At 40.8% G+C, this 22678-nt stretch overlaps 4 protein-coding genes across 9 annotated transcripts; 3 read left to right on the top strand and 1 right to left on the bottom strand.

The window, feature by feature from the left end:
• Positions 1 to 51: 51 nt before the first annotated feature.
• SelT (selenoprotein T) lies at positions 52 to 1367 on the bottom strand. The gene is made up of 2 exons (XM_017183155.3): positions 1071 to 1367; positions 52 to 979 (listed from the first exon to the last, which is right to left on the bottom strand). Exons 1-2 carry the CDS (start codon positions 1214 to 1216, stop codon positions 529 to 531), a joined length of 597 nt encoding a protein of 198 aa, XP_017038644.1. The 5' UTR covers positions 1217 to 1367; the 3' UTR covers positions 52 to 528.
• Positions 1368 to 1518: 151 nt separating this feature from the next.
• Tfb5 (transcription factor B5) lies at positions 1519 to 1938 on the top strand. Its single transcript, XM_017183157.2, has 2 exons — positions 1519 to 1696; positions 1752 to 1938. Exons 1-2 carry the CDS (start codon positions 1662 to 1664, stop codon positions 1936 to 1938), a joined length of 222 nt encoding a protein of 73 aa, XP_017038646.1. The 5' UTR covers positions 1519 to 1661.
• A 39-nt stretch (positions 1939 to 1977) lies between these two features.
• LOC108086269 (zinc finger HIT domain-containing protein 1) lies at positions 1978 to 2473 on the top strand. Its single transcript, XM_017183156.2, has one exon. The coding sequence runs from the start codon at positions 1978 to 1980 to the stop codon at positions 2425 to 2427; it is 450 nt and encodes a 149-aa protein (XP_017038645.1). The 3' UTR covers positions 2428 to 2473.
• Positions 2474 to 2661: 188 nt separating this feature from the next.
• Positions 2662 to 22376, top strand: Rtnl1 (reticulon). 6 transcript variants are annotated; one of them, XM_017183118.3, is made up of 6 exons: positions 2662 to 4073; positions 8761 to 8796; positions 20109 to 20316; positions 20379 to 20587; positions 20649 to 20754; positions 20820 to 22376. In XM_017183118.3, the coding sequence occupies exons 1-6, from the start codon at positions 2972 to 2974 to the stop codon at positions 20887 to 20889; spliced, it is 1731 nt and encodes a 576-aa protein (XP_017038607.1). In that variant the 5' UTR covers positions 2662 to 2971; the 3' UTR covers positions 20890 to 22376. The 6 variants fall into 6 exon arrangements, with proteins under 6 accessions (XP_017038607.1, XP_017038608.1, XP_017038609.1 ...); XM_017183120.3 differs by lacking the exon at positions 2662 to 4073 and adding an exon at positions 8165 to 8255; XM_017183121.3 differs by lacking the exons at positions 2662 to 4073; positions 8761 to 8796 and adding exons at positions 14101 to 14169; positions 15093 to 15254.
• Positions 22377 to 22678: the final 302 nt, after the last annotated feature.

The raw sequence follows: 22678 nt of genomic DNA on the forward strand, positions 1-22678 counted from the left end.
AAAACATTAACCGCTGTAAACACTCCCTTTTATCCAGTTAAACACACATGATTATGATTCATTCGGCTTTGAAACTCATCAGCATATTTAATTTTATTACAATTTGAAAAAGGTCTACATATATACGCGTGTAATCAGTTTGCTTGCTCCCTCCCCCGAATCTAACAAGTAATGATACACATTCTTTCGTAAAGGCTATTGGACAAGGTACATCTGTGTTTAGGCAGAGGCTGTTCGCGAGATGTACCCCGTGTACCCGTATATCTCTCTCACGGGCATCTTATCGTACGACATACGACAGGTGGCTACACATAAAACATACATACGTACAGATAGATCACTAAGCAATTAAAGGAAATACAAATATAAGGAGGTGGCGCTAAAGTTAGGAGGGTGAAACGGAGAGATACGGCTAAGTAAAGTTAAGATCAGGACAAGAGCTTAGAGTGTAGGGTGTAGGTGTGGTAGAGTGGGATATTTGGTGTTGTCCCGCCTCCGCGTCATCATCCTGCCTGTCCGTCCACACTATTATTTAACAAAGTCCGGATTCTCCTGCACCTTCTCGTTGAACTGCAAATGGTTGTCGATGATTTGGAACAGGACCTCGGGCGCTGGAAAGCGACCCGTCTGCAGCTTTGACCACACCGGCACATCGTTCAGGGTTATCTCGAAGGCGCCCGACGAGATGAGCTGGCCCTCGAGCATGTTGCCGAGGAAAAAGATCATCATACAGGCGTAGATTTTATTCGCCTGCAGGTGTCCCCACCAGCTGGGCGTGTTCAGGCCAAGGAAGTTGAATGGGCTGACCGCACTCACCACCGACACAATAATGATAATTTTCAGCGCGAATATTATCTTGGAGAGATAGTAGTTGAGGCCCGGCGGGTCATAGTTGCCGCCGTGCACCTGGATCTGCGGGTACTTCTCACCGAGAATGTTCACGTAGTCTTCGAAGGCCTTGCGATAGCCGCAGGAGTAGCTGTGCAGCAAAAACATGAAAACCACGTATGTTCAGTCAGACCCACATATCTACACATATATTATGTTAATTGCCCCGGCGTAATCCTCACCAGTAAAGAAAAGTCATCGTCGGCGCCGAGCTCTGGCCGAATTTCGTGGCCGGTATTTCCTTCTCGACGTCGGCGACCACCAGCGCGTAGGTGGCGCACAGGCACAGTACCAGCAGTGCTATGTTTCTTCCGTTTAGGGCTTCCATTGCGCTGATTCTCGTGGGTTTTCTTCACTTGAATCTCGGAGTAGTATTATTTTGTACTTTGCTAATCAGTGAGACCGTGCGGCGGTGCCTGGGAAATACGCCTACTATGGCGTCAACTCATTGACGATCTGGCAGCACTGTCGTATCCGGTCTTTCGTTTGAGTGTGTTTATTGTTGATTTTCTGGATATTTACGCTGAAATTGTATAAGAAGTTCTGACCTGGAAGGTTCGGCAGCTAGGGGCTTATTTTGAAGGGCGAAAAAGGGTCAGAAAACGTACGAAAACATCGAAGACACCTTTCCGCCGGCGGGTGAAGTGTGACCAGCTGGTGACATTTTGGAAATACCGAGTTTTCGGGACTCCATGGCATAATCCACGGAACGCCGTGCGTTTGGTCCACTTCTACGGCGGATTTGCTCCGCAAAGAAAGTTTAACAAAAAAACATGGTAAATGTTATGAAAGGAGTGCTTGTGGAGTGGTAAGAGCTTACAATTAATAGTGTGAATGCGTTCAATTGATGTCTGCCCTTGCAGTGATCCTGCTATGAAACAATTCCTGCTGCACTTGGACGAGAAGCTGGCTCTGGGTCGCAAATTCATCATCCAGGATCTGGACGAGAACCATCTATTCATCTCCACGGACATTGTGGATGTGCTGCAGGCCCGCGTCGACGACTTGATGGACCGCATAAGCTTCCCGCTGCACGACAAGGACGCTTAGAAACTTCCAGAAACTTCACAAAAACAACGAAACACCAACATGACAGGCCGGGAGTCCAATCGCATCAAGGATGCAGAAAAGAAGCGCGTTCTGGATGTGGCCGCCCGGCAGCGACGCGCCCGCAAGGCTCTGGAGGCCTTGGAGCAGGATAACTTCCACGACGACCCCCATGCCGACCTGGTCATGTCCAAAAAGCTGCCCAAGTTCCAGGACGGCCCAAATGGCAAGGAGAAGAAGACCAAGCGCAAAGGCGCCGAATACTTCCGGGCCAAGTATCGCAAGAACTTCCAGCAGCTGCTCGAGGAGGACAAGCAGCGTCCCAACTACGAAAGCGCCTCGGCTCCGCCGCCCCAGAAGCCGCTGCGCCACTTTTGCGCCGTCTGCGGTAATTTCTCTCTGTATTCCTGCACCGCCTGCGGGACGCGCTACTGCCGGGTGCGCTGCCTCAAGACGCACCAGGACACGCGCTGCCTCAAGTGGACCGCCTGAAATGGTTGTAGTTTAAACATAAACAATAAATCAAATCTAGAATTAATTCGAGGCTTTTCGTGTGATGGAGTTGCCAGATCTGGCCAAAAGTCTATCGGTCTAGCTATTTTTCAGCGACGAAGGGTTTTAGCGTTTTAGTGTGCCCAAAAGCCGCGAAAGCGGAAATTTTCTGGGTCTTTGAGATTTTTTAGCGGAAAGCCAAATTTGCTTTTGGCAACACTGGTCTCAAACCTCGCGCAGGTCTAATCAGAATTTCAAACGAATAGCTTCGGCGTCTGGAGCAAACAGTCCAAATAAAAATTTTTAAGTTTACGTCTTGGAGCACAATTCTCCTAGGCAAAAATAAACCCCGCGTGTGCGTGATAGCTTTCGAATTCGAGCATTGTCAGCCGGCGAAATCAGCTGTAGCAAGGTAGCGGTTGCGTGCCTGTGTACAAGAGCGCCGTGTGTGTGTATGTGCGAGAGCGCGAGTCCAATCAGAGAGCCAGGATATATCAATAGCATCTGTGAAAAGCATTAAATTCACCGATTTTCTCCCCGAAAAATGGATATTAACTTTGCCGATTTGAAGAAGGAGGCTGCCGCCACCAATGAGGACATCTTCCAACAGGCGCAGAAGGCCTACGAGGAGCTGGCAGCTTCGCCCAATGTAAGCAGCGGGGCCCAGGACGACAATGCCCACACGGAGCACTACTTTGCCAACGAGAAGAAGAACCTGGACTTTGAAGATCCGCAGGAATTCGTGCAGCGACTGTCTGCCGGCGCCAAGGAGGCGCAGGTGGAGCTGGATGCCAAGTTTGCCCAGAAGGCGGACGATTTCGGGGACTTTCTACGGGATGTCGGCAAGGAGGTGAAGCAGGGCATCAGCGGCTTGACCACTGATTTCATGAACGCCGAGCGTGGCTTCTCCGCTCCTTTGGCAGCCTTCTCAGACGCCCCAGCCCCAGTGGCTCCTGCTCCTGTTCCTGCTTCAGCTCCAGCTCCCGCCGCTGCTCCTGTTGCAGCTCCAGCTGCTGTTGCTGCCGTTCAGGAGGACGATCTCTTGGGCAGCTTTGGCGGCGATAAGCCACAGGCTCCACTGCAATCCTTCCAGGCCACGGCCCCGTCCAGCGTCAATTTCTACGATGACGACGACGATGATTTCCTGGGCAAGCCGCTCGCAGCGGCACCAGTGAGTGCCAACAACAAGGATTCAGATACAGAATCACCTTCCGTCTCGTACACACCGTCGCCGGCCAAAAAGCATATTGTGGATGAGCTAAAGGAGCAGGATAACGAGAAGTTCATTTCGTCGGAGGATCTGCTCAGTGACTTCAAGGAGGAGCGCACAGCCACACCGCCAGCTCCCATTTCTGCTCCGGCACCCGCCGCCCCTGCAGCGGCGCCCGTGCCAGTGCCAGTTGTAAAGCCATCGTCCCCGTCGCCGGTTCCAAAGGTTGTTCCCGTTACAACCGCTTTGGTAACCGACCTTGACGACGATGAGGACTTCAAGCCCAGCAGCGTCCAGGTGGCGCCCAAGGCCGAGCCAAAACCGGAGCCGACCAAGCCCAAGGAGGAGCCGCCCAAGCCAAAGGTCACACCAGTATCGTCGCAGCCACAGCCCAAGATTGTGTCCGTGGAGGAGATCTTCTACAAATACGGATTGGGTGAGTAAATTTGACACTCCAAGTGCACTCTCTGGTCGTTATCATTGCCTTCCGTTCGTTATTCTAATTAATTACGTTGTGCCTGTCGTAATTAGAGTATTATTTGCTATTTGTTTTAGTTAGTGTTGTCCTTGCGACCGCACCTTGCATCCCACCTGGCCCTGGCTCCTCCTTGGAGCCCTCGTTTCTGCGTTAGTCATTCGCCGCTCTCTTTTTTTGCGTTTGGTTTTTTTCCTCAACTCTGCTCCCATGATGTCATCACGGAGGTCTCGGTTCTCTTATTAAATGTATTTCATATCGCAATGCGGAGAAATTTGATAGCTTTAAAAGATTCTTAACGCCTCTCTCACTCCGTCTCTGTGGCTTTCCCTGAACCCACAATAGTTCTCTTTCTCCGCCGGATTATTAATCATTCCGGCATCCTAGATTTCTGCTGCTATCTCATATTTTTTGCCGGCATTTTCTCATAGTTTTAACGAATCGGTCGTCACCGCTTTGGACTGGCGCGTGATTCATGCTAATTTGAATGCGCCAAAAGCAAGTGAACAGACATTGTGGTTGTATGTAAGTACAGTACTCGTTGGCTAAAGGAGATACTAGAGGAAGATTAAATTAAGGAGATTATTTAAAGAAGGTTTTTCTATTTAAGATTATAAAACACAGCTTTCGAGAGGGATTTTGTATATGTTTTTAACTTTGTCCATTATTTATTGAGAGTTTTAAAACTTTTATTAGTTTACGAAGGTTTAAAGGGGAGTTTAATACTTTTTTAAAAGGATCCTTCTCTGTTTGAATACAAACTTCTAAAGGTTACCTACAAGGTTTGATTTTTTAAATTGCATTTCATACTTTTAGACACATTTTAAAATAATGTAAAATCTGTGTCAAGAAAAAGAAAAACTCTTTAAAAAAAAGGCAAAATATCCTTCTTAACCTATGTAATCCCTTAATCTGGTTCATTTAAGACTTCAACCTAATTTATTGTTTATTCGTACTGTTAACAAGAAGAGTACCTAATAAAACAGAAAATAAAATGTATATAAAACAGCGCTATTACTTACAAAGCAAAAGGCAAATAAATGAACAATTTAAGACTGAAAATAAGAACACAAAGTAAGAAAGAAAAATAAAGTTAATTGCATAACTAATCCCAAACCAGACAGAGCACAGAGGGAGAGGCGACAAGTCATCATCATCACGTTGAAAAGCTGGCCTGGCCAGCATTCTCATCGTGCCTAGTTTCACCATAACCGAGATACTTTACCGGCATGAATCAGCTGTGTGGCTCGCTGGATAACCTCTCCCCTGGCACCCCACACCTTTTATATATATTTAGTTTATATATTTTTACTCAACTGGCCGGCGTTCATTGACGTATGTTACCCGTTCATATTTCACTTATTTCATTGCGATGATTCTTGTTGCTGTGCTTTACGTTTCGTTTCGTGTATTACGTTGTGATGTGTCCATTAAGGCAATTTACGGGACTCGCAATAGCAGCAACGGTAATTTATTGTTGCGTAGTAAATTCTGCTATTACTATTTTGAAAGCTACTACCCTAAGCTAATTTAAGCCATTGGATAATCCAATCCCCCATCATCTCTCTCGGGGTGCCCGCTCTCATACACTCGCCGTCTCTGCGGAAAAGCATTTTCCAATTAGTGATTTCCATCGACGCCTCCGGCTGGCAGCCTGCAGTCTGGGTGCACCAAGCACATCCCTTTTGTTCGCGATTATGCGGCTATTTTTATTACTTATTACCAGCTGTGCACATATATTCATTTGCCTCTTGTTCTTTTGTTCTTCTTTTGTCTTTCAATTTGCACTTGATTTTGCTTTGGTTAATTTGGAGCGAGAGCTTAGCATCCACGGCTTCATCGGGCGGGCGCCTTATCTCCTCAACGCATTATCGCCGGCTCCAATAGTTCACTCACTGCTCCCGATATCAGTGCACAGTTTTATTTAAGCTTTAATAATTCCCTCTGCTCAGCGAAGTAATAATATTTATTTTAATTTCTTGTGTCGTGTTGGGTAAACAAAAAAGTTCCTCCATTGGGTCGATTTTGTTTAGTATTATTTTTGGTTAATTGCATCTCCCACGCAGCTCGGAGAGATCGATTTAATGGAGGGCAATAGCTTTGTGTTTTTTTTTGTGAAAAAAAGAGAACTGAGAAATGAACACATGGCATTAAGTGGAAAAAGCAAAACGAGTGCGACTTCTATATTAAGAAAGTTATTGTTTTTGTGCGTGGGCTGGGGATAACCTTAAAAAATCGAAGAAGAATTGGATTAATTGGTTTAATCGATATTTGCTCTTGTCATTGGACTCTCAGGGGTCTTAAGAGTTCTATCTTAAATCAGCTTTATTTAAGAGAAATTAATTTGTTAATTATTTACATTTACAATCATTTAGCTTCAGTTCTTATAAGGTATTCTAGCTTTTGTAATGGTTTTAAAAGCTAATGAACTCTCAGTTTAAATAGAAAATACCCCTTGTTAATTTGTATTAACTTTCTTTATATGTTTCCATAAAATTATCTATTATAATATGGTAGTTACACTACCTATTTTACCACATATCTAGGTCAAGTTTGATTTGCCAAAAGAAAAATCTAAAATAATTTTCAAGTTAACCCATTTTTTATTTTATTTCGTTAAACATAAAACCCCAATTCTTAATAAATGTAGGTCACTATATAACAAATATCTGTGACAGTCTTTCATACAATTTGCTACCGGAAAAACGAGTTTTCCTCCTTCTTCTACTTAATATCGATTTCATCTGGCAAGAAAAAACTGTGCTAAGAGAACTTTGACAATTTGGCAAGGCATATGGAATGCGTCAGGAATTGGAATTGTTACCATAACTTGGTCACTGGCCAAAAGCATACTACATACATAAACTATAGGTATTTAAGCCAGCCCGCCGTCGCTGCCGCCACCGGGGAAATGGGAAATGCGTCTCGAGTGTCAGTTGATTGATTTCCTATCTAATTTTCACGCTGCACGCAAGGGCGGGGCCTGAAGGGGTTGTTGTTGGTGTGATAGCAACAGCATCTGCAGCTCGCTGCTTGCACTCACGCCGCACCGCACCCAAAAAGTCCGGATAATTTCCGGCCCACTTAGTGGGTGGTGGGTGGATGACGACGGTGGTAATAAAAACAATCAAATTCCTGCAGGACCAGGACGCATGCGCATGAGGTGGAGAACGGGAAAAGTCTCCACTCTCCAAGCACAGGCGGGTCAGCTGCATTGGGTGAAATATCGATGAGTGAGCTGAGAGCGACGACACACTCTGGCCTCTGGAAAAGCCAGGCCAAGCTTTTCCTATGCGCAGGGTTCAGGGCTAAGAGCGGTTGCTCAACTCAGCGAGACTTGTGTTGCCCTTTTGCTCATTGATTTTGCATTCCGACCCAGAGGTGCATCACAGTGGGACCTCGTTTGGATGGGGATTTTCTCTGGAAATAGGATGTACTTTGGACTTTTTTATTAATAAATCAGCAATAAATTATTATTCAATATCTAGAGATTATTAACTAATTGGAAATTTAACCAAAAATGTAAACACAATATTATATTTTTGGAAAAATTTTATGGTACTTTTGTTCACTATTATTACAAGATTTTAAATCTTTTGAAATTTTCGAAAATCAGTTATCTAATTTTTTTAAGTTTTATGAATAGATCCTTCACTGTATCTCTCAAGTGGGCCTAGTGGGGGGCACCATCTCTTCCTCTTTCTCTCTCCATTATCTCTCTCTCGGCGCCGTCGCCGTGACTTAGGGTTGTCCTTTTTGTCGCGAGGAGATATTTCCTAGGCGGCTGAAGCTTTTCCTAATACGTTTTTCAGTCTCTATACGCGTCGTGAGGCCGCAGCACACACGGAAGTGAAATTTTATTCTTATAGCGTAATATCACGGTAATACGTTAACGTCGTAATACTCTCGCCGCTCTCTTTTCATCTGCGCCGTGCTTTCGCCAACGAAAACAATCGAATAGAAAACGGAAAAACCACGAAAAATTATTAAACAGCTAAGAAAAGAAATTCTGGTGCCGACAGAAAGTGTGCTAAGCTAAAGCCTAAAACACAAATAATATAATAATAATGTCTGCAATTGGTGAAACCGCTCAGAACGGCGTTTGCAAGCAGCGCCCATTGATTTGCTCCATTCTAGATCCCAGTAAGTGATATTCCGCATTTAAAACGTATTAACCCCGAAACGAAACTCACCCCGAAATTCGAAATTCGAAAAAAGAAAAGAACTAAAACAACAACAAAACTAACCTCTGACAACTGTGGTATGGGGGGTAGCTTTTAGCAGTAACTGTAATTAAGGATTGTATAATTTGTGTAAATATATCCTACTGTAGCAGGTGGCTTCTCTGTATTGTAGTAACTTTTTATATTTATTTTCTACTTTTATTATTATTATTTATTGCTTAATATTTCCACTTAATTTTCCTGTTAATTATTTGTTTATACGCTGCTTGCTTTTGGAATTAGACTGCTTTCTCTCTCCTCTTACCGCCTCTGGCAATCCTGGAAGCGCGCTTTTCAAACTTTTCTTTTAATATGCCGCCTCTGCACGCCATTTCCGTTTCCTTTTGTGCCATTTTCATTATCGTTTTCGCACCACGACTAACCGCTAACTAACGAAAATCAATATATCAATCGCCTATTTGCAGATGCCTGGTTCAAGCCCGAACGTTTGCACCCGCAAGGTAAGTTATCCAGTGGCTGTCAAACTGCGCCAGGCGACTTGAGCGCGCTGCTTGACCGGCGCGGCAGTCCTTAATGTAACTGTAAATAAGTGTTACTGTGTAACTGTACAATATCGCCAACTGTCAATATGCGTTATGATGTCATCGACAGCCACCCCCTAAAATTTCTGCGTTGTCCTTTTGTTGCTGTTGTCCGCTTTGTTTTGCTCCTTTTTTGTTGTTGCTTTGATTAATCCTACGACACAAATACATTCATATGCTAAGCTTTGTGTTCCCGCTGTTCTCCTTGTCGTGGGTTTTTTTTGTGCACTTGTGCTAAGGCAAGCAGTGCGGCCCGAAAGTATGCCACATTATTCCGCATATCCTTTCGAGTGCTCTGCATTGTCTTTCTTTATGTGGGCGTATGTGTGCTATTTAAGTGTTTTTATTTGTTTTTCATTCGCTTTTAGGGGAATTTAAATGTATTGAAAACGTGCTTCTATGTTATAAAGTTTAAAATGCTGGTAAATATTTTTAATAAATGTCTAGGACCTTTATTTAGTTACCATATTTCTTTAAAATAGAAAAGTTTCTTTCAACATATATATTATTTAAGGTGTGATATATAATAATTTGAGATGGAACTGTAATATCTTTAACTGTCCTTTTGTTACCTACAACCTTCGCAAAGAGCATCCATATATGACATATTCAAGGTTTATAAACGAATCTCTCACAAATCGAGGTTATTTTCCATTTCTGCACGGGTCTCTTTGTCCTGAAAATCGATAAATTGAGCCAGGCATGCATAAACGATGTAAATAATGTTTACAATTTATTTCCAAGGAGATTCCGTTAAAGGAAAGCTTAATGGATAATTTTTAGTACAGTATTCAGCGGACTCTGTTTATACCACTGTTTTATCCACTGATTTATTTCAAGTTTTATGCAGCTTTCACCCATGTTTTAAGGGGGTTGACTAAATATAATTTGCATTTATATAGTGGTACTACACACGAGGGTAGCTCGGTAGGTGGCATATGCTCCCCTGCTCCTTCCCTTTCCCCCCTCTTTTAAGTTTTTGGCTGAAAGTCCAGTCGCATTGTAATTAGCCGACGTTTTGATATAGTTCAGTTACCCGGACAGGCAAACGCCTTGCACTGAAGCGGTGAGCGTTGAGAGGCGGCAACCGTAATCGGATCGCATGCTAAGCCAACCAACAAACTCTCCCCGACAGCCAAGCACTCGCAATTGCAGTGGCGGCCACAGTGGAGCCTCTATAACTTTAATCAAGTTTTACATATTTTAAAAACACTTTCACGTATTTCAAAGGGTATTTTTTATGATGTTTAAGGAAGTAAGGTAATGCGTTGCCTGTAAAAATAAATTAGACGAGAATATAGAAAATCTTACTAATTCCTTTTAACCAGATTATGTTCTCTTAGGGAAACCCACCTGTATAGGTACATAAATTCACAAAAAAAAGTACTTTTACCACTGCAAATTGCAAGCTGATATGGGGCGTCTGCCATTTCCCCCGCCGGTTTCCCGCCAGGGGTCTCGCATGCAATGTGAGCTTAGTCTAAGCTACGCTCCAAACCTGCACTTTCTATAGGTGCTTATATGTCTATATTTTTATATATGTATATTCTTTTAGTATACCATTTTTAATCAGCTTATGACTGGTGAAAATCATTCGCTCTTGCTGTGACTAATGCACCTTTTATGTGGCCTCCGTCTGAGTATATTATAGCTAATCACTTACAGCTCGTTTGCTAATCATGCATTTAGTCTGTGCCTATATTAGTCATAATATTATAGATGGACTTTGACATTCAAGTTTATAATACGTGTCTGGTGTTTTGTATAACTCAACAAACAATTTAATAAAATAGTGATTACTTTTATAGTATAACACTATATATAGAAACTAAATGGTAATGATCAGCTTTGATCATACGTAATTGATTTTATGGATCATAAATATTTATTTGCAGTAATACCTATAAAAGCTATAATGTTTAAATTGTGAAGAATGAGTCTCCGGGTAGTTATTATACCAATTTCAATTCCAAAAACTTTTCTGGTTAACAAATCTGTATACAAAGTTTAATTTTTCAAGAAATCAAATCATGGCTAGATCAACTCCCCTGTTGATGCTAATCAAGAATATATAAGATTTATAGGGTCTGAAATCACTCCTTCACTACATTACAGACTTCTGACTTAAATTATAAGACCCTGCAAGGGTATTACAAGAAATCATATTTTTCACTAGCTTGCCACTCCCACATTTTTGCAAAAATGTTCTCTGGCCCTTTTCTTTCTGTGCCATTCTTGACCAAAATATAATTTGCACGAGTAGCTCTAGACATCTAGAACCTGTGGCTTCGAGGGTTTTCTCTCGCCATTTCCTCGAGTCCAAAGCCCAAATTGGACATGGCCAAGAGCTTAAGTGCCGCTTGCTGTGGACTGCCCACTGGGAGCACTCTCGGCTACTTGAATAATTGAGTCAGTCCAGTCAGTTGAGGAAGTCGGCCCACATTAGCATTATTTCGCCTTCCTCCGCCCGCCCACAAAGGAAAGTCAGCCAAGCGGCGTCAGAGTATTTCGATTGGTGAATGCCAAACTGTAAATATTCTCGTAATTACTGTAACGGTAAAAATAATGATTAATCATCCATCGGCTATTGTATCTAGGCTGAAATCTGTCAGAATTTCATGCTTTTTGCTAGTAAAAATTTGGTCGCTAAATTAACATATTTATGGGAAGAATAAAATGTATTCCATTCAGAAGATATTTAATCTATGTACTTTGTGAGTAACTATTTTTTAATAAAGGTATTTTATTAATGAGAAATAATTAAAATATATATATTTAAAGGCATGACAAAATTTGTTACGTAAATATATGTACTATATAAGGATGTCCGTCTTTAAACAAAGCCAAAAATACAAGGTATCTAATCAAACTGTCTTTAGTTCTTAAATATATTCACTTCTTTATTGTTGAAAATAGAAAAGAAATGACTATTAACTTACTACATATTTCTCTTTTATAAGAAATTTGCAAAATTTCACTTTTCATAAAATTAATCTATTCATCTTTCAACCATTAATCATGGCTGAGATTCAGGTCAGATCTATGGCATACAACAAAATTAATTTTAAACAAAATCAAATATATATTAAAAATGCATTTTTAGGGAATGAAATCAGATTCAGTTTTAGACTCCTTTTATCTAAATATTAAAAGACTAAGTTAAAGATAGTTATATCTTATCCTACGGTCTTTAGTTCCCCCTTTCCCCAATTTTTGCAACTGTCAGAAAACGTAGAATGAGTAACGGGCTACAAAAAGAGAAATGCTTACGTGCCGTGGACAAGTTTTCTTGTTGTGTTTATATGCATATAGCTTTTATACTTCCAGGCGAAATCGATTAGATCATCGACACGGCATTTTTCTTGACTTTGCCAATCTAGCACCAAAATATAATATATAAGTATTCGCACATGTACATTATGTATGTATGTATGCGATCAATTTGCATTCAAGTGCAAAACCCGAAATTAGCAACAAATGATAAGGCGCCAGAAATGACTTAATTCTACGGCTTCAGATAACTTGTCTGCATTGCAAGGCAGTATAAGAACGCTAAGATAATAGACCGCAAGTCATATGCCACAAAATGTTCTACTTATATCCTGTGACGTCATATCTTATCGTTCAAAATTTAAAAAGAAAGAATGGGGAAATTTAAATTTTGGGCGCTTTTAGACAAGCAGTGTAAACTGCTTGCGAATATCAAGCAGGTTGTGCCAAGCAGTACTAGCCCCAAAGCTAGAAACAGTTGACCTTGAATTCTGCAGCGTGAGAGCGAACTTGAGAGAAAGAGCAACAGACAGTGAACAACTGTCATTGTTTAGGAAGCTCTCCAAAAATCTCACATCTCATTCATTACTGCGTTCCCCTGTCCACTTTCATTGCTCTCAATCTTGTAGCCCCCTGTTCGTTGGCCCCCCTTTTTTTGGATCTTTCTGCCCGGCCGGCGTCAACGACGTCTCTCGTTCACAGTTGCCCGCTAATTTTAGCCTTTTAGCTAAGTATTTCAGCCATTCGTTGTTGGTGTTGGCATTCCCTTTGTAGTTGTTGCGGTTTAACATTTAAAGATTGAGGCGTAGGCTGCACTGGGTAGCAAGTCACGCAGTTGGATTAGAAAAAGATCAGTTGGGGCCTGAAATTATTTGTACATTTTAATATACCAACATTTTTAAACTATTTTTTAATTAAATAAAAATCAGGCTTTTAACCCAATTTCGACTAGACCCTTTAACTTTCCACCTAAGAAGGCTCCACTGTATTAATAATTAGGAACCAGTTCACATAAAAACTCCTTGCTTAACGGCAGCCCTGGCCGAGACCTCTGAGTCTGTACCACGTGTACCTGATCGGTTCAGATTCCTTTCATCCTCCTCTCCTTTTAACGCACCTGGATGGTCCCTCGCTCTCCCCGCTCCTTAGACCATGATCCCTCTTACCTGTTCACGCTGCTTGCCGAGACATGTTCGAAAAGCAGTCGTCTACCTAAATTGCATTTTATGTGAAAATGTGTGCATGCTCGCTTAATGGGCGACAACTACATTAACAGCTACAACAAATGCGTGCTGGTTGATAATAAAAACGTGCAGTTCTCTCTCTATCTCTCTGTTTCTTTAGGCTTTCTGACATCCCTCTCTCTACCTTTCTCTCGGAACCGTTCTATTTGCAATACGCCACAAGCAGGGGAGAAAGACCCTCTGCCCCTGGTTCCTGTCTTTGTCCCTGTATCCTCTCACTGTCCCTTCGGACTACAGCTATGATCACAATATTAATGAAGACTGCACTGAATTATACCATGTCATTAATAGGCAAAATTCATTAATGAAATCTTGATGAATATCTTTTGATAATTAAGGTAAAAATTCATCGATCTTTCATCAATATAAAACAGCATGTAGAGGTATCACTCTCTTGTACGGTCTCATTCTCTTACAATATATGTATGCGGAGAGATGAATTAGTTATGAATGGTTGTGCAGGTTAATTAGAGCCTAACCTTTTTTAAATAAAAAAAATCACCGAAACTTGTATATAATTTTTAAGAGTATTACAGTTACCCATTAGGCGATTCGCCTTAGCGTTCTTAAACCCTTGACCGCTGCTGTACTCTGAGTGGTACCTGCGTGTGTATTTCGCTACAGATGTGTGTGTAGGCATGAGTGTGTCGCTTCGCCCTGCGCCAAGCTGAGCGCATCTGAAATTAATTGTAGTTTAGTTGATGTACGGACTTTGACAACGTCACATTGCCCCAGAGACGCGATCGAGAAAACGAGAAAAACGCGACAACGAACAAGGGTAATCGCTAAATGCTCCTTTCAGCACCGCGAGTGTGCGTGTGTGTACTGTGTACTGAGATGTCAGCTGTTTGAACTCTTCGGATGACCTGCACTTGCAGTTGACAGAAAACACGGATCCGCGGCTTTATCATTGTCGCGGCACAGCATCCAAATTTACCCCGCCACGCCCGCGGAATTTCTCTCGTGTTTTTTTCGTGCGGATACTTTTCTAATTATATAACTTGGATAGGTGCCCTAAACTTTCGGGATATTGTAAATGTGTAAATGTTTCTACAGTGGTTGCCCGAAAATCGGATATTCCAAAGGATTTTATTGGCTTAGTGCTGTTGGTTTACCCATGGAATTTTCCAGTTTCATATTTCTGTTCGTAATTGAAATAGGGAAAACATACAACAGTATTGGAAATATAAGAATTTTAACAGTTGTAAACAAATATTTAAAAAAACAATAAATAATGTCTGATTGAGGGTTTACCTTAGAGAACCCTAGCTAGTCTTGTTACTTTACCAAACCCCTGCGTATTAAGGAATTTCCTTTAGCGAGCGACCACTGTATCAGATTCAATATCAAGACGTGCACCTAGGCTCTACACCGGTTATCGCCGTCAAGTAAATAAATCGGGAGTGAATGAAATAATATTATTAATCCTATCCTATTATCTTGCCCCGTCGTCGTTTCCATATCAGTTCCGCTGCTGCGATTCCGATTGTGAGGAGTGCGAGGAACTGTCGGCGGTGACTGCGATTCTATATCTCTCGTCTAGGTCGGATCCACGATCGGTTTTGGCTCGCGAACACCGCGATCGTTCAGTTGTACGCAGACGGTTAATGTTAATGCCCGGCGTCGTTGTATTCGCATTTCCTCGATCCGTGAACCGCTCGAAAGTACTTTCGCCTCAACAGATTCTTCTTTCTCTTGCAGTCGAGTGGCAGAAGGCTATATAGTGATAGAATTTAAACCATATATACTCAGTTAGCGTAAACACATACACACAATATACAATGGCTGCTGGTCTGGAAACGCTGCAGGGTCTCCTGCAATCGCTGGGCGAACTCAAAGATTTGCCTTTGAATCGCGAGTCGTGTAAGTAAATTGTTGAATAAAAATCAGATCAAAAAATATACATTCATATATACAAACATCAATCTTAAGTGGTTGGGGTTTTTGAGTGTGAATATGAGGGCGACCGATTGGTCAGCTGAAAATTAAATAAAACATTGAATTTCCCTAGGGGAAATTTCTTTTATTTTTGCCTTGCTCTTTCTCTGTTCTTTCCTCTCTTTTTATCACTCTCTTTCTGTCCCCTTGTGCTTTGTTTCTAATTGCAGCTATAATTTATTTATAAATATTCTTTTTTGTATGTCTTAGGGAAAATGTGGGAAAAGTATATCGGCTTTTAAGGCTGACACGTCGGCTTTCTTCCCTTTGGCAGTTGAATAATTGATTAGATTGGGAAATTCTGAATTAAACCAAGGTTGATAAGCACTCTTCGCATGATTAATAACATTTAGTTGCACTTTCATTTATGATTTAGCTATAAAAAAGCTTCGTCACTTGGCTATCAATAGTGATTTTGTACTTAGATTAACCTAAAGGGTGTTTGGAAGTGATTAATGTTGGGACCAATAAAACTATTTCCAATCTGAGGGGTATGTTTTCCCCTATCAGGTCTGTTTTACCCTGTGGTAACATTTGTGTAGATAAGGGCACAGTCTTAAGTGATTTGTCATTTTTGGAAATTTAGCTGCTTTCAGAGTGTATCCTAACCCTTAAGATATAAATTTAATTTCAAAATATTTTACTAAGTTTTATAACATCAATGTATGAGCTACTTTTTTATTTACAACTTGTACAGGGTTTTTTAAATAAATTTTGAATATCAAAATATTAATAAAGCTCTATAAGTGTTACCGCAACTGTATTTCTGTCTACCCGATTCTTTTCTATTAGCACAAATATTCCCTTGTTCTTGATAGTTTTTGTTTTGTTTTCGTTTTTGTTGGTCCTTTCTGCATTTTCTATATTTCTTTTAATTGTTTAATAACGTTTTTGGCTTATGCAATTGTATAGCACGATGAGCTTCCTGACAATGTCAGGTGCACACAATTATTGTATTTATTTGTGTGTTTATTGGCCAACATTTTGAGAATTATGTCAGCGAGATTTGCGCTCCCGCAGCGTGATATCATTTTAAGCAGAGCTTACTCATTCAAACGCGCCAAAAAAAAAAAAAAAAGCGAACATAAAAACGCAAAATCGTTAGAGGTGATTGGGGTTGGAATTCAAGTGTATAGGGATGATGTCACAACACCACAAACGTTTTTCGCATTTATCCAAACGCAGTTTATTGCGTTTTGAGCCTAGTATGGAAATGGAAAACAGTTGGCGTAGAATTGTTGACAAGCAGTGCATTGAACCTCCGCCCGAGATAAGCATAAGCAGTGTGTAAATCTCGGCGCGGATTCAAGTGTAGATTTAATTTATTGATTTAAACTTGTGTGTCTTAGCATTTCCCCCATTTCGCCATTGTTGGTCACGCTCCGGAGCCATGATTCACAAGTCAGTCGAAGTCGCCGCCGCAAACCACAACCCCACCCACTACGTCACGCGACGTAAGGCGGGCGACGTAAGTCCAATCCGCTATCTGCAACTGGGGAGCCGAAACGCGAATCCAAGTTCGTGTTCGAGGTTGACACGTTTGCTGACATATTCGCCCGCCGCCTCCGCCTACTACTTCACCCCCTACAGACCGCTCGTACATTGTTGTTGTTATTGCGCGTTATCTTTTACTTTCAATGCGGATCGTTGACGCACCGCTCTCTTCCACTCTCTGCCACTCTCTCCGGATGTGGGACTCTCTCTTCCTTAGTGCACAGTGGCTTGAGTTGCTGAATTATGTTCGAAATAATTCAGAATAAAATATTAACTTATAAATTTAGTTTTGTAAGCCTAAGATGTCGGTGGCAAATTCTTCTTAAACGGTAAAAAAAATTCTTCTTAAATCCCCCCAAAAAGATGTACATTTTCATTCCCAAAATATCACTCTCTGAAGAACTACTAGATTCGGTTCCCAAAAGTCCCCACTGTGCAACTGCTTGGCGCTCGCTCCCACTGCTTTTGCTACGGTTCCAGAAAACTTGTTTGCTGCCACTCTGTCTCTCGCTTGCTCTCGCTCCCCACCTAAGGCCCCAACACTCGCTATCCCGCTCATGCTGCCCAAGCAGCTCCCTAGCTCCCTAGCAAATTGGAGGCTTGTTGGTTTAATTTGTGCTCAAACTTCTTCCAGTTCTTTTGCTGCGCTCGTGTCAGACGGTCGGCCGAATCGTCTCCCCGTGCGATAGTGTGTGTGCGTGCTCAGCGACTAACTAACTTTCAGAGCTGTAATTAAGCCTAGACACGCGAATATTCGTCACTTTGCATACATTTTGGCGCCAAGCTAGTAACGGTTCAGACCAATTCGAATTAACCAAAATGGCAGGCGGCAGCAAGCGCTACTCACGCAACAATTCCAATGGCAACTTCCAGCCACTGCCCGAGCGCGGACCAGGTAATACAATGGAAAAAAATCGGGAAGCTATCTCTATCTCCTCCGCTGGCGCTTATCATACAGCCAGGTGATGATGATGGTCCACGTTGTCCACTTTGGTTTAGGGCGACGACAGCGTGCCAGCTAGCTTCTTATCTACCGAATAAAAAATATTTATTGGCCTCGTAGCAGTGATTGCTGCTGCTGGCAGCAACGTCAGCAGAAGAGCAGCGTCAGCAGCGCCAACGTGGCCGAAATATCAATAAAAAAAAATCAGAAGTCCAAAACCTGACATAAAACCATTGCTGAACATCAAAGTTTTTTTTTGCATATTTCCCCCGTCGTCAGTCAGTGCTAATTTTTATATATGTAAATTTCAAGATTTTTTTGCCACGTTGAGAACAACGCTTGGCAACGAATTTTCGCTCATCATCATAATTCTAGCTTGTATTGGCAATTTTGTTTAGAAATAAATTAATATACACGGCAAGTACAATGTTATCAGCTTTCCCGATGTGCTCTTATCTATGCAGTTTTTGCTGGCACAGGTACATATACATACATATATATTTTTTTTATTCCTGCTGCACTTCACTTTCGGCCAAAACTCGTTTCAAGGCAAAATATAAACCAGTTCCCTACTCTCGTTCACCACCATCATCAACATCATCATCGGCTCTTTTGTTCATCTCGAGGTGCAATTGTACCAAAGTCTTGGAATCGGATCCAATTGATACTTTGGTAACTTTCTCTCGCGAGGGACAGAGAGAGCTCTTTAACTTTAACCCACTTCAGGGCTCAACATATTGTGTGTGTTGTGTATGTTGCCATCTCATCACCAGTATCACCAGTGTCTCCTTTCTAATTTATTTTCCCCGGGTATTTACATAATTCCATTCAGATCGTGTCTGCCAACGTTAGACAAATTCGAATCTGAATCCGAGCCTAAAACAAGTTTAACCAACTTTGTTGTTGCAGCAGGTCTCCATCGGGACCATAAGTTACGTTTTATTTGTTTAGGTGTTCATATATTCTTTATTAAAATGTCACCAAATGCGGATGTTATGAAATTTTTAATTATATATTTAGCTAATCATTTTTCGCCTAAAGATTGAGGTAATTAAGTTCTTTTAATAAAGTTTTGAGGTGGATCAAACAGGTTAAATTTTGAGACTTTGAAAAAGGTTTTAGAACCCTGCTTTAGGGATATGTATCCTAAACTGAAAATTCTTGCAAAAGTGTTAAAGATGACCAGTATTTCCAGTACTGGAGCTTTAAATAAGTGTTGGAAATCTTAAATCTTCCTCAAATACGAAAATACCCAGTTGTGTTTTATATAAAAGATTTCAAGCTATAACTTTGATTGATTATTGATCATAAAGATAGCCTATCTTAATTACATTATAGCACCCCTTTCCTACTGTATTGATAGTTTCTCCCCATACAAATCAGTTCGAATTAATCCCCACCCGCACTTGAAGGTGTATTTATAGAATCTTCGCTTGTTTGAGTATCTTAATTGGGTTAAACCCAGATGCCATGGGGGCATCGACTTCTTATCGCTAAATCCGAATGCCAACTAGTAACGCCGATGAAAGCGAAAGGAGCGAAGATGGCAAAGATATGGAGGTGAATAGAGGAAGTGTTTACATCAGCGGTTGTGTATATCCGCGGGATATATATTCCGGCACGAGCTGGAGGCGAATATTTAAATCGATTCTTAGGCGTGTTTCGATTTATTTCCGTTCCACACACTTGGACACTCTTAGGCGCCACCGACGCCGCCACTCTTCTCATTAGCATTTTCTCTTCTAGCTCTCTTACGTTTTCCGGCTGGGTCCGGAAAATCTGAACTCTTCCTCTAGCCATTCTTTTATACGTTCCGCTAAATAATATTTCTCTAGTGTGTAGAACTTGGCAACGGACGTCAAACGTCGCACCGCGAACGAACCGCGATCCGCAGGAAAAACGGAAAAACCGAAAGCAGAAAAATGTCGAACAAATTGTGTGAGTGAACCTACCGAACACGAGTGTTGTTGGTTGGTAGTTGGGTTTAGAATAATATGAAAAGCTATAGAGGTGCAGGCAGAACAAGAAATGAAAATGCCAACCGATAATTACCAGCTAAGCAGCTGGGGCAGCCGTGCAGCTCGAATCCATTGCAGAGATTCATCTATTTATCTCATAGATTGCATAATTGCCGCCAGCTGAAAAGATATATCTACACATATGCGTATGCCTGTGTATATTTTGGTATCTGCTTGCCGTTCACTTTATCTCTTTTTTGTCTTTTCTTTGAGTGTTTATGAGCGCTATAAATTGGGATATGAAATGAAAATCAAATGTGTATCCGTAGGATTTTCTGCCTCAAACAGTTACTAATGAATCGAACCCGTTGCTTATCCTTTCAGTGGAGTCGCTGATCTACTGGCGCGATGTGAAGAAGTCCGGCATTGTTTTCGGCGCCGGCCTGATCACACTGCTGGCCATCTCCAGCTTCTCGGTGATCAGTGTCTTTGCCTACTTGTCGCTCTTCGCTCTCATCGGAACTGTGGTCTTCAGAATCTACAAATCCGTGACACAGGCCGTGCAAAAGACAAACGACGGACACCCCTTCAAGTGAGTTGATTAAATTAAATAATAAATATATGAAATAATTAATTAAATTGTACATTTTTTAGAGAATACCTGGAACTAGATCTGACGCTGTCGCAGGAGAAGGTGCAGAACATTGCCGGCGTGGCTGTGGCACATATCAATGGCTTTACCGCGGAGCTGAGGCGTCTGTTCTTGGTTGAGGATCTCATCGATTCGATCAAGTTTGGCGGTCTTCTGTGGGTGTTCACCTACATCGGTGCCTGGTTCAATGGCATGACTCTGGTCATCTTGGGTGAGTTCCTAACCATATTAACAAAAGCCTGGGCAATAACCTATTTGATTTACCCGCACAGCCTTTGTCTCGCTGTTTACCTTGCCCAAGGTCTACGAGAACAACAAGCAATCGATCGACACCTACTTGGATCTGGTGCGCAGCAAATTGACAGAGATCACCGACAAGTAAGTGTAGACCCTTAAGATCCTTTATATATATATACTAATTACTTGATTTCCATTTAATCCAGGATCCGAGTGGCCATTCCCCTTGGTAAGAAGCCAGTGGCTGCCGCTGCCGAGTCTGACAAGGACAAGTAAAGAGATACCGCAATTAGCTACAGCAACAACAACAATAATACAATGTTTATTTATTTATTAAGCTTTAATTTTGAATGGTTTTAATATTCATCCAGGCATTAAATAAATAAAAAGTCTTAGCGGCAATGTTTACATATTAATTGTATAATTGCAATCTACATCTACAATCGATAATTGTAAAGCAAATTTCAACCCAAACTTATCAACCAATAATAACTTGTAGCAGTTGCAAACATTGTCCAACGTGTCTTTAAGTTTTTAACGAACGAAACAAAAACATAAAACAAATAAAAAAACCAAGAAACATAGTGAAGAGTGAAAAACAAGATCATATATAGGCGCAGCAATGCAAATAAAACATTTTCCGAGTTCCCGTAAATTTCAATTCAAATCATACATCATAATTTTTTTAGTTTTCTTTTATTGTGAACCTTCTTTTTTAATTAATAAAATCTTTGCTTTAGTTTTAGTTTTACTATTGTGTTGATTTTTTTGTATAAAACAACAAGAAGAACTAAGAAGATTACTCTTAAAACAAACAAGAAAAAATCAAATAAAAAATGAAGTAAAAAAATCCACAACTAATGATTTTTGTGTTTTCTAGCATTTTTTAATAAAAAAGAACAACAAAAATATTTATACATACATAAAATAAGTAAGCTGATCCGTAAGTCATTAAGCACGCAACTCATCTCGACGAATGCTAAATGGTGGCCTAAATGGTGGACCAAAGGAGGGAGCTTCAAGTCTTTATTTTGGCGTAAATCATAAAATAAAATAAAATCTTAATCGTAAAATAATAATGATGAATTTCAAGCAGCTTTACCGCTTCATTTTGCATCAAATGGCCTTGTTTCATAATTGTACAATTAATTTTTAAGCATTTTACATGGAATTAAATCAAATATTTAATGCAAATTTACATTTGTTGCTTCAAATGTTCATTATTACTATTATTACTCTGTAACTCTTTGTTGCTTGATTGTTGAGAGATCTTTGAGTTTGAGTCGAGACCCACACATCTTGATATATATGCATGTGCTGTACTGTATTTTAGGCGTTCTTCTAAACCAGACTAACATACATACATATATACCAATAGATATTTTTGCAAATTAATACACTCGAAATATATATGTATACAAAATGAAAGTGAGAAACAAAATCAAGAAATCGCCTGAAGAGAGAACGAAATGAAATTTTTAAGTGCAACCAACTTTTCGAGGGTTTTTCTTTAGTTTAGTGCAACTTTACATACACACCTATGTAATCGCAAAAGAATAAAAAAAACAGAAAAGAAAGAAAGAAACAGCAGCAACAGATAACACAAATATGTAAGTTTGCTATGAATAGAGATCGAGATAAAAACAAATCACAAAAGAAGCGCGCTCTAAAACGTATTTAATTCTATGAATGAGACAACAACAGCAACAGCAGTTGGCTATGATCGTAAAGTTTCAATAAAAATAAACTCTTATAAAAGTATATTCCTCCAAGTATTGTTTTTTTCGTAGATGGTGGTTATAAGTTCTCTTTAGTACCAAATCTCAGGAATTATCGAGGATTTAACCCATTTCGGAATGAATTTCCGAGGATTTTCGGAAGGAATTTGTTCAGAGCCTGACTATATAGTAGGGAATTCGAAGTTCCTTAGGAATTCCTTAGGCATTTCCTGCGGAATTCCCTAGGAAGTTTTTTCTTCTTTAGGAATTTCTCCGGAACATTCCTAATTTCGAAAGCCGAACGGAATTTAAGCAAGAAAGAAAGCTAAGTTTTGGCCAGCCAAAGT

Source organism: Drosophila kikkawai, chromosome 2L (genome assembly GCF_030179895.1).
Source record: "Drosophila kikkawai strain 14028-0561.14 chromosome 2L, DkikHiC1v2, whole genome shotgun sequence".
NCBI classification, from domain to species: Eukaryota; Metazoa; Arthropoda; class Insecta; order Diptera; family Drosophilidae; genus Drosophila; species Drosophila kikkawai.

Bases quoted from the DNA above. Each gene is read 5' to 3' on its own strand.
- SelT (XM_017183155.3), bottom strand. From the start codon at position 1,216: ATGGAAGCCCTAAACGGAAGAAACATAGCACTGCTGGTACTGTGCCTG. The intron at 980-1,070 runs GTGAGGATTACG...TTTGCTGCACAG, and splicing joins ACGATGACTTTTCTTTACTG to CTACTCCTGCGGCTATCGCA.
- Tfb5 (XM_017183157.2), top strand. From the start codon at position 1,662: ATGGTAAATGTTATGAAAGGAGTGCTTGTGGAGTG. The intron at 1,697-1,751 runs GTAAGAGCTTAC...CTGCCCTTGCAG, and splicing joins AAAGGAGTGCTTGTGGAGTG to TGATCCTGCTATGAAACAAT.
- LOC108086269 (XM_017183156.2), top strand. From the start codon at position 1,978: ATGACAGGCCGGGAGTCCAATCGCATCAAGGATGCAGAAAAGAAGCGC.
- Rtnl1 (XM_017183118.3), top strand. From the start codon at position 2,972: ATGGATATTAACTTTGCCGATTTGAAGAAGGAGGCTGCCGCCACCAAT. The intron at 4,074-8,760 runs GTGAGTAAATTT...GCCTATTTGCAG, and splicing joins CTTCTACAAATACGGATTGG to ATGCCTGGTTCAAGCCCGAA. The intron at 20,588-20,648 runs GTGAGTTCCTAA...TTACCCGCACAG, and splicing joins CATGACTCTGGTCATCTTGG to CCTTTGTCTCGCTGTTTACC.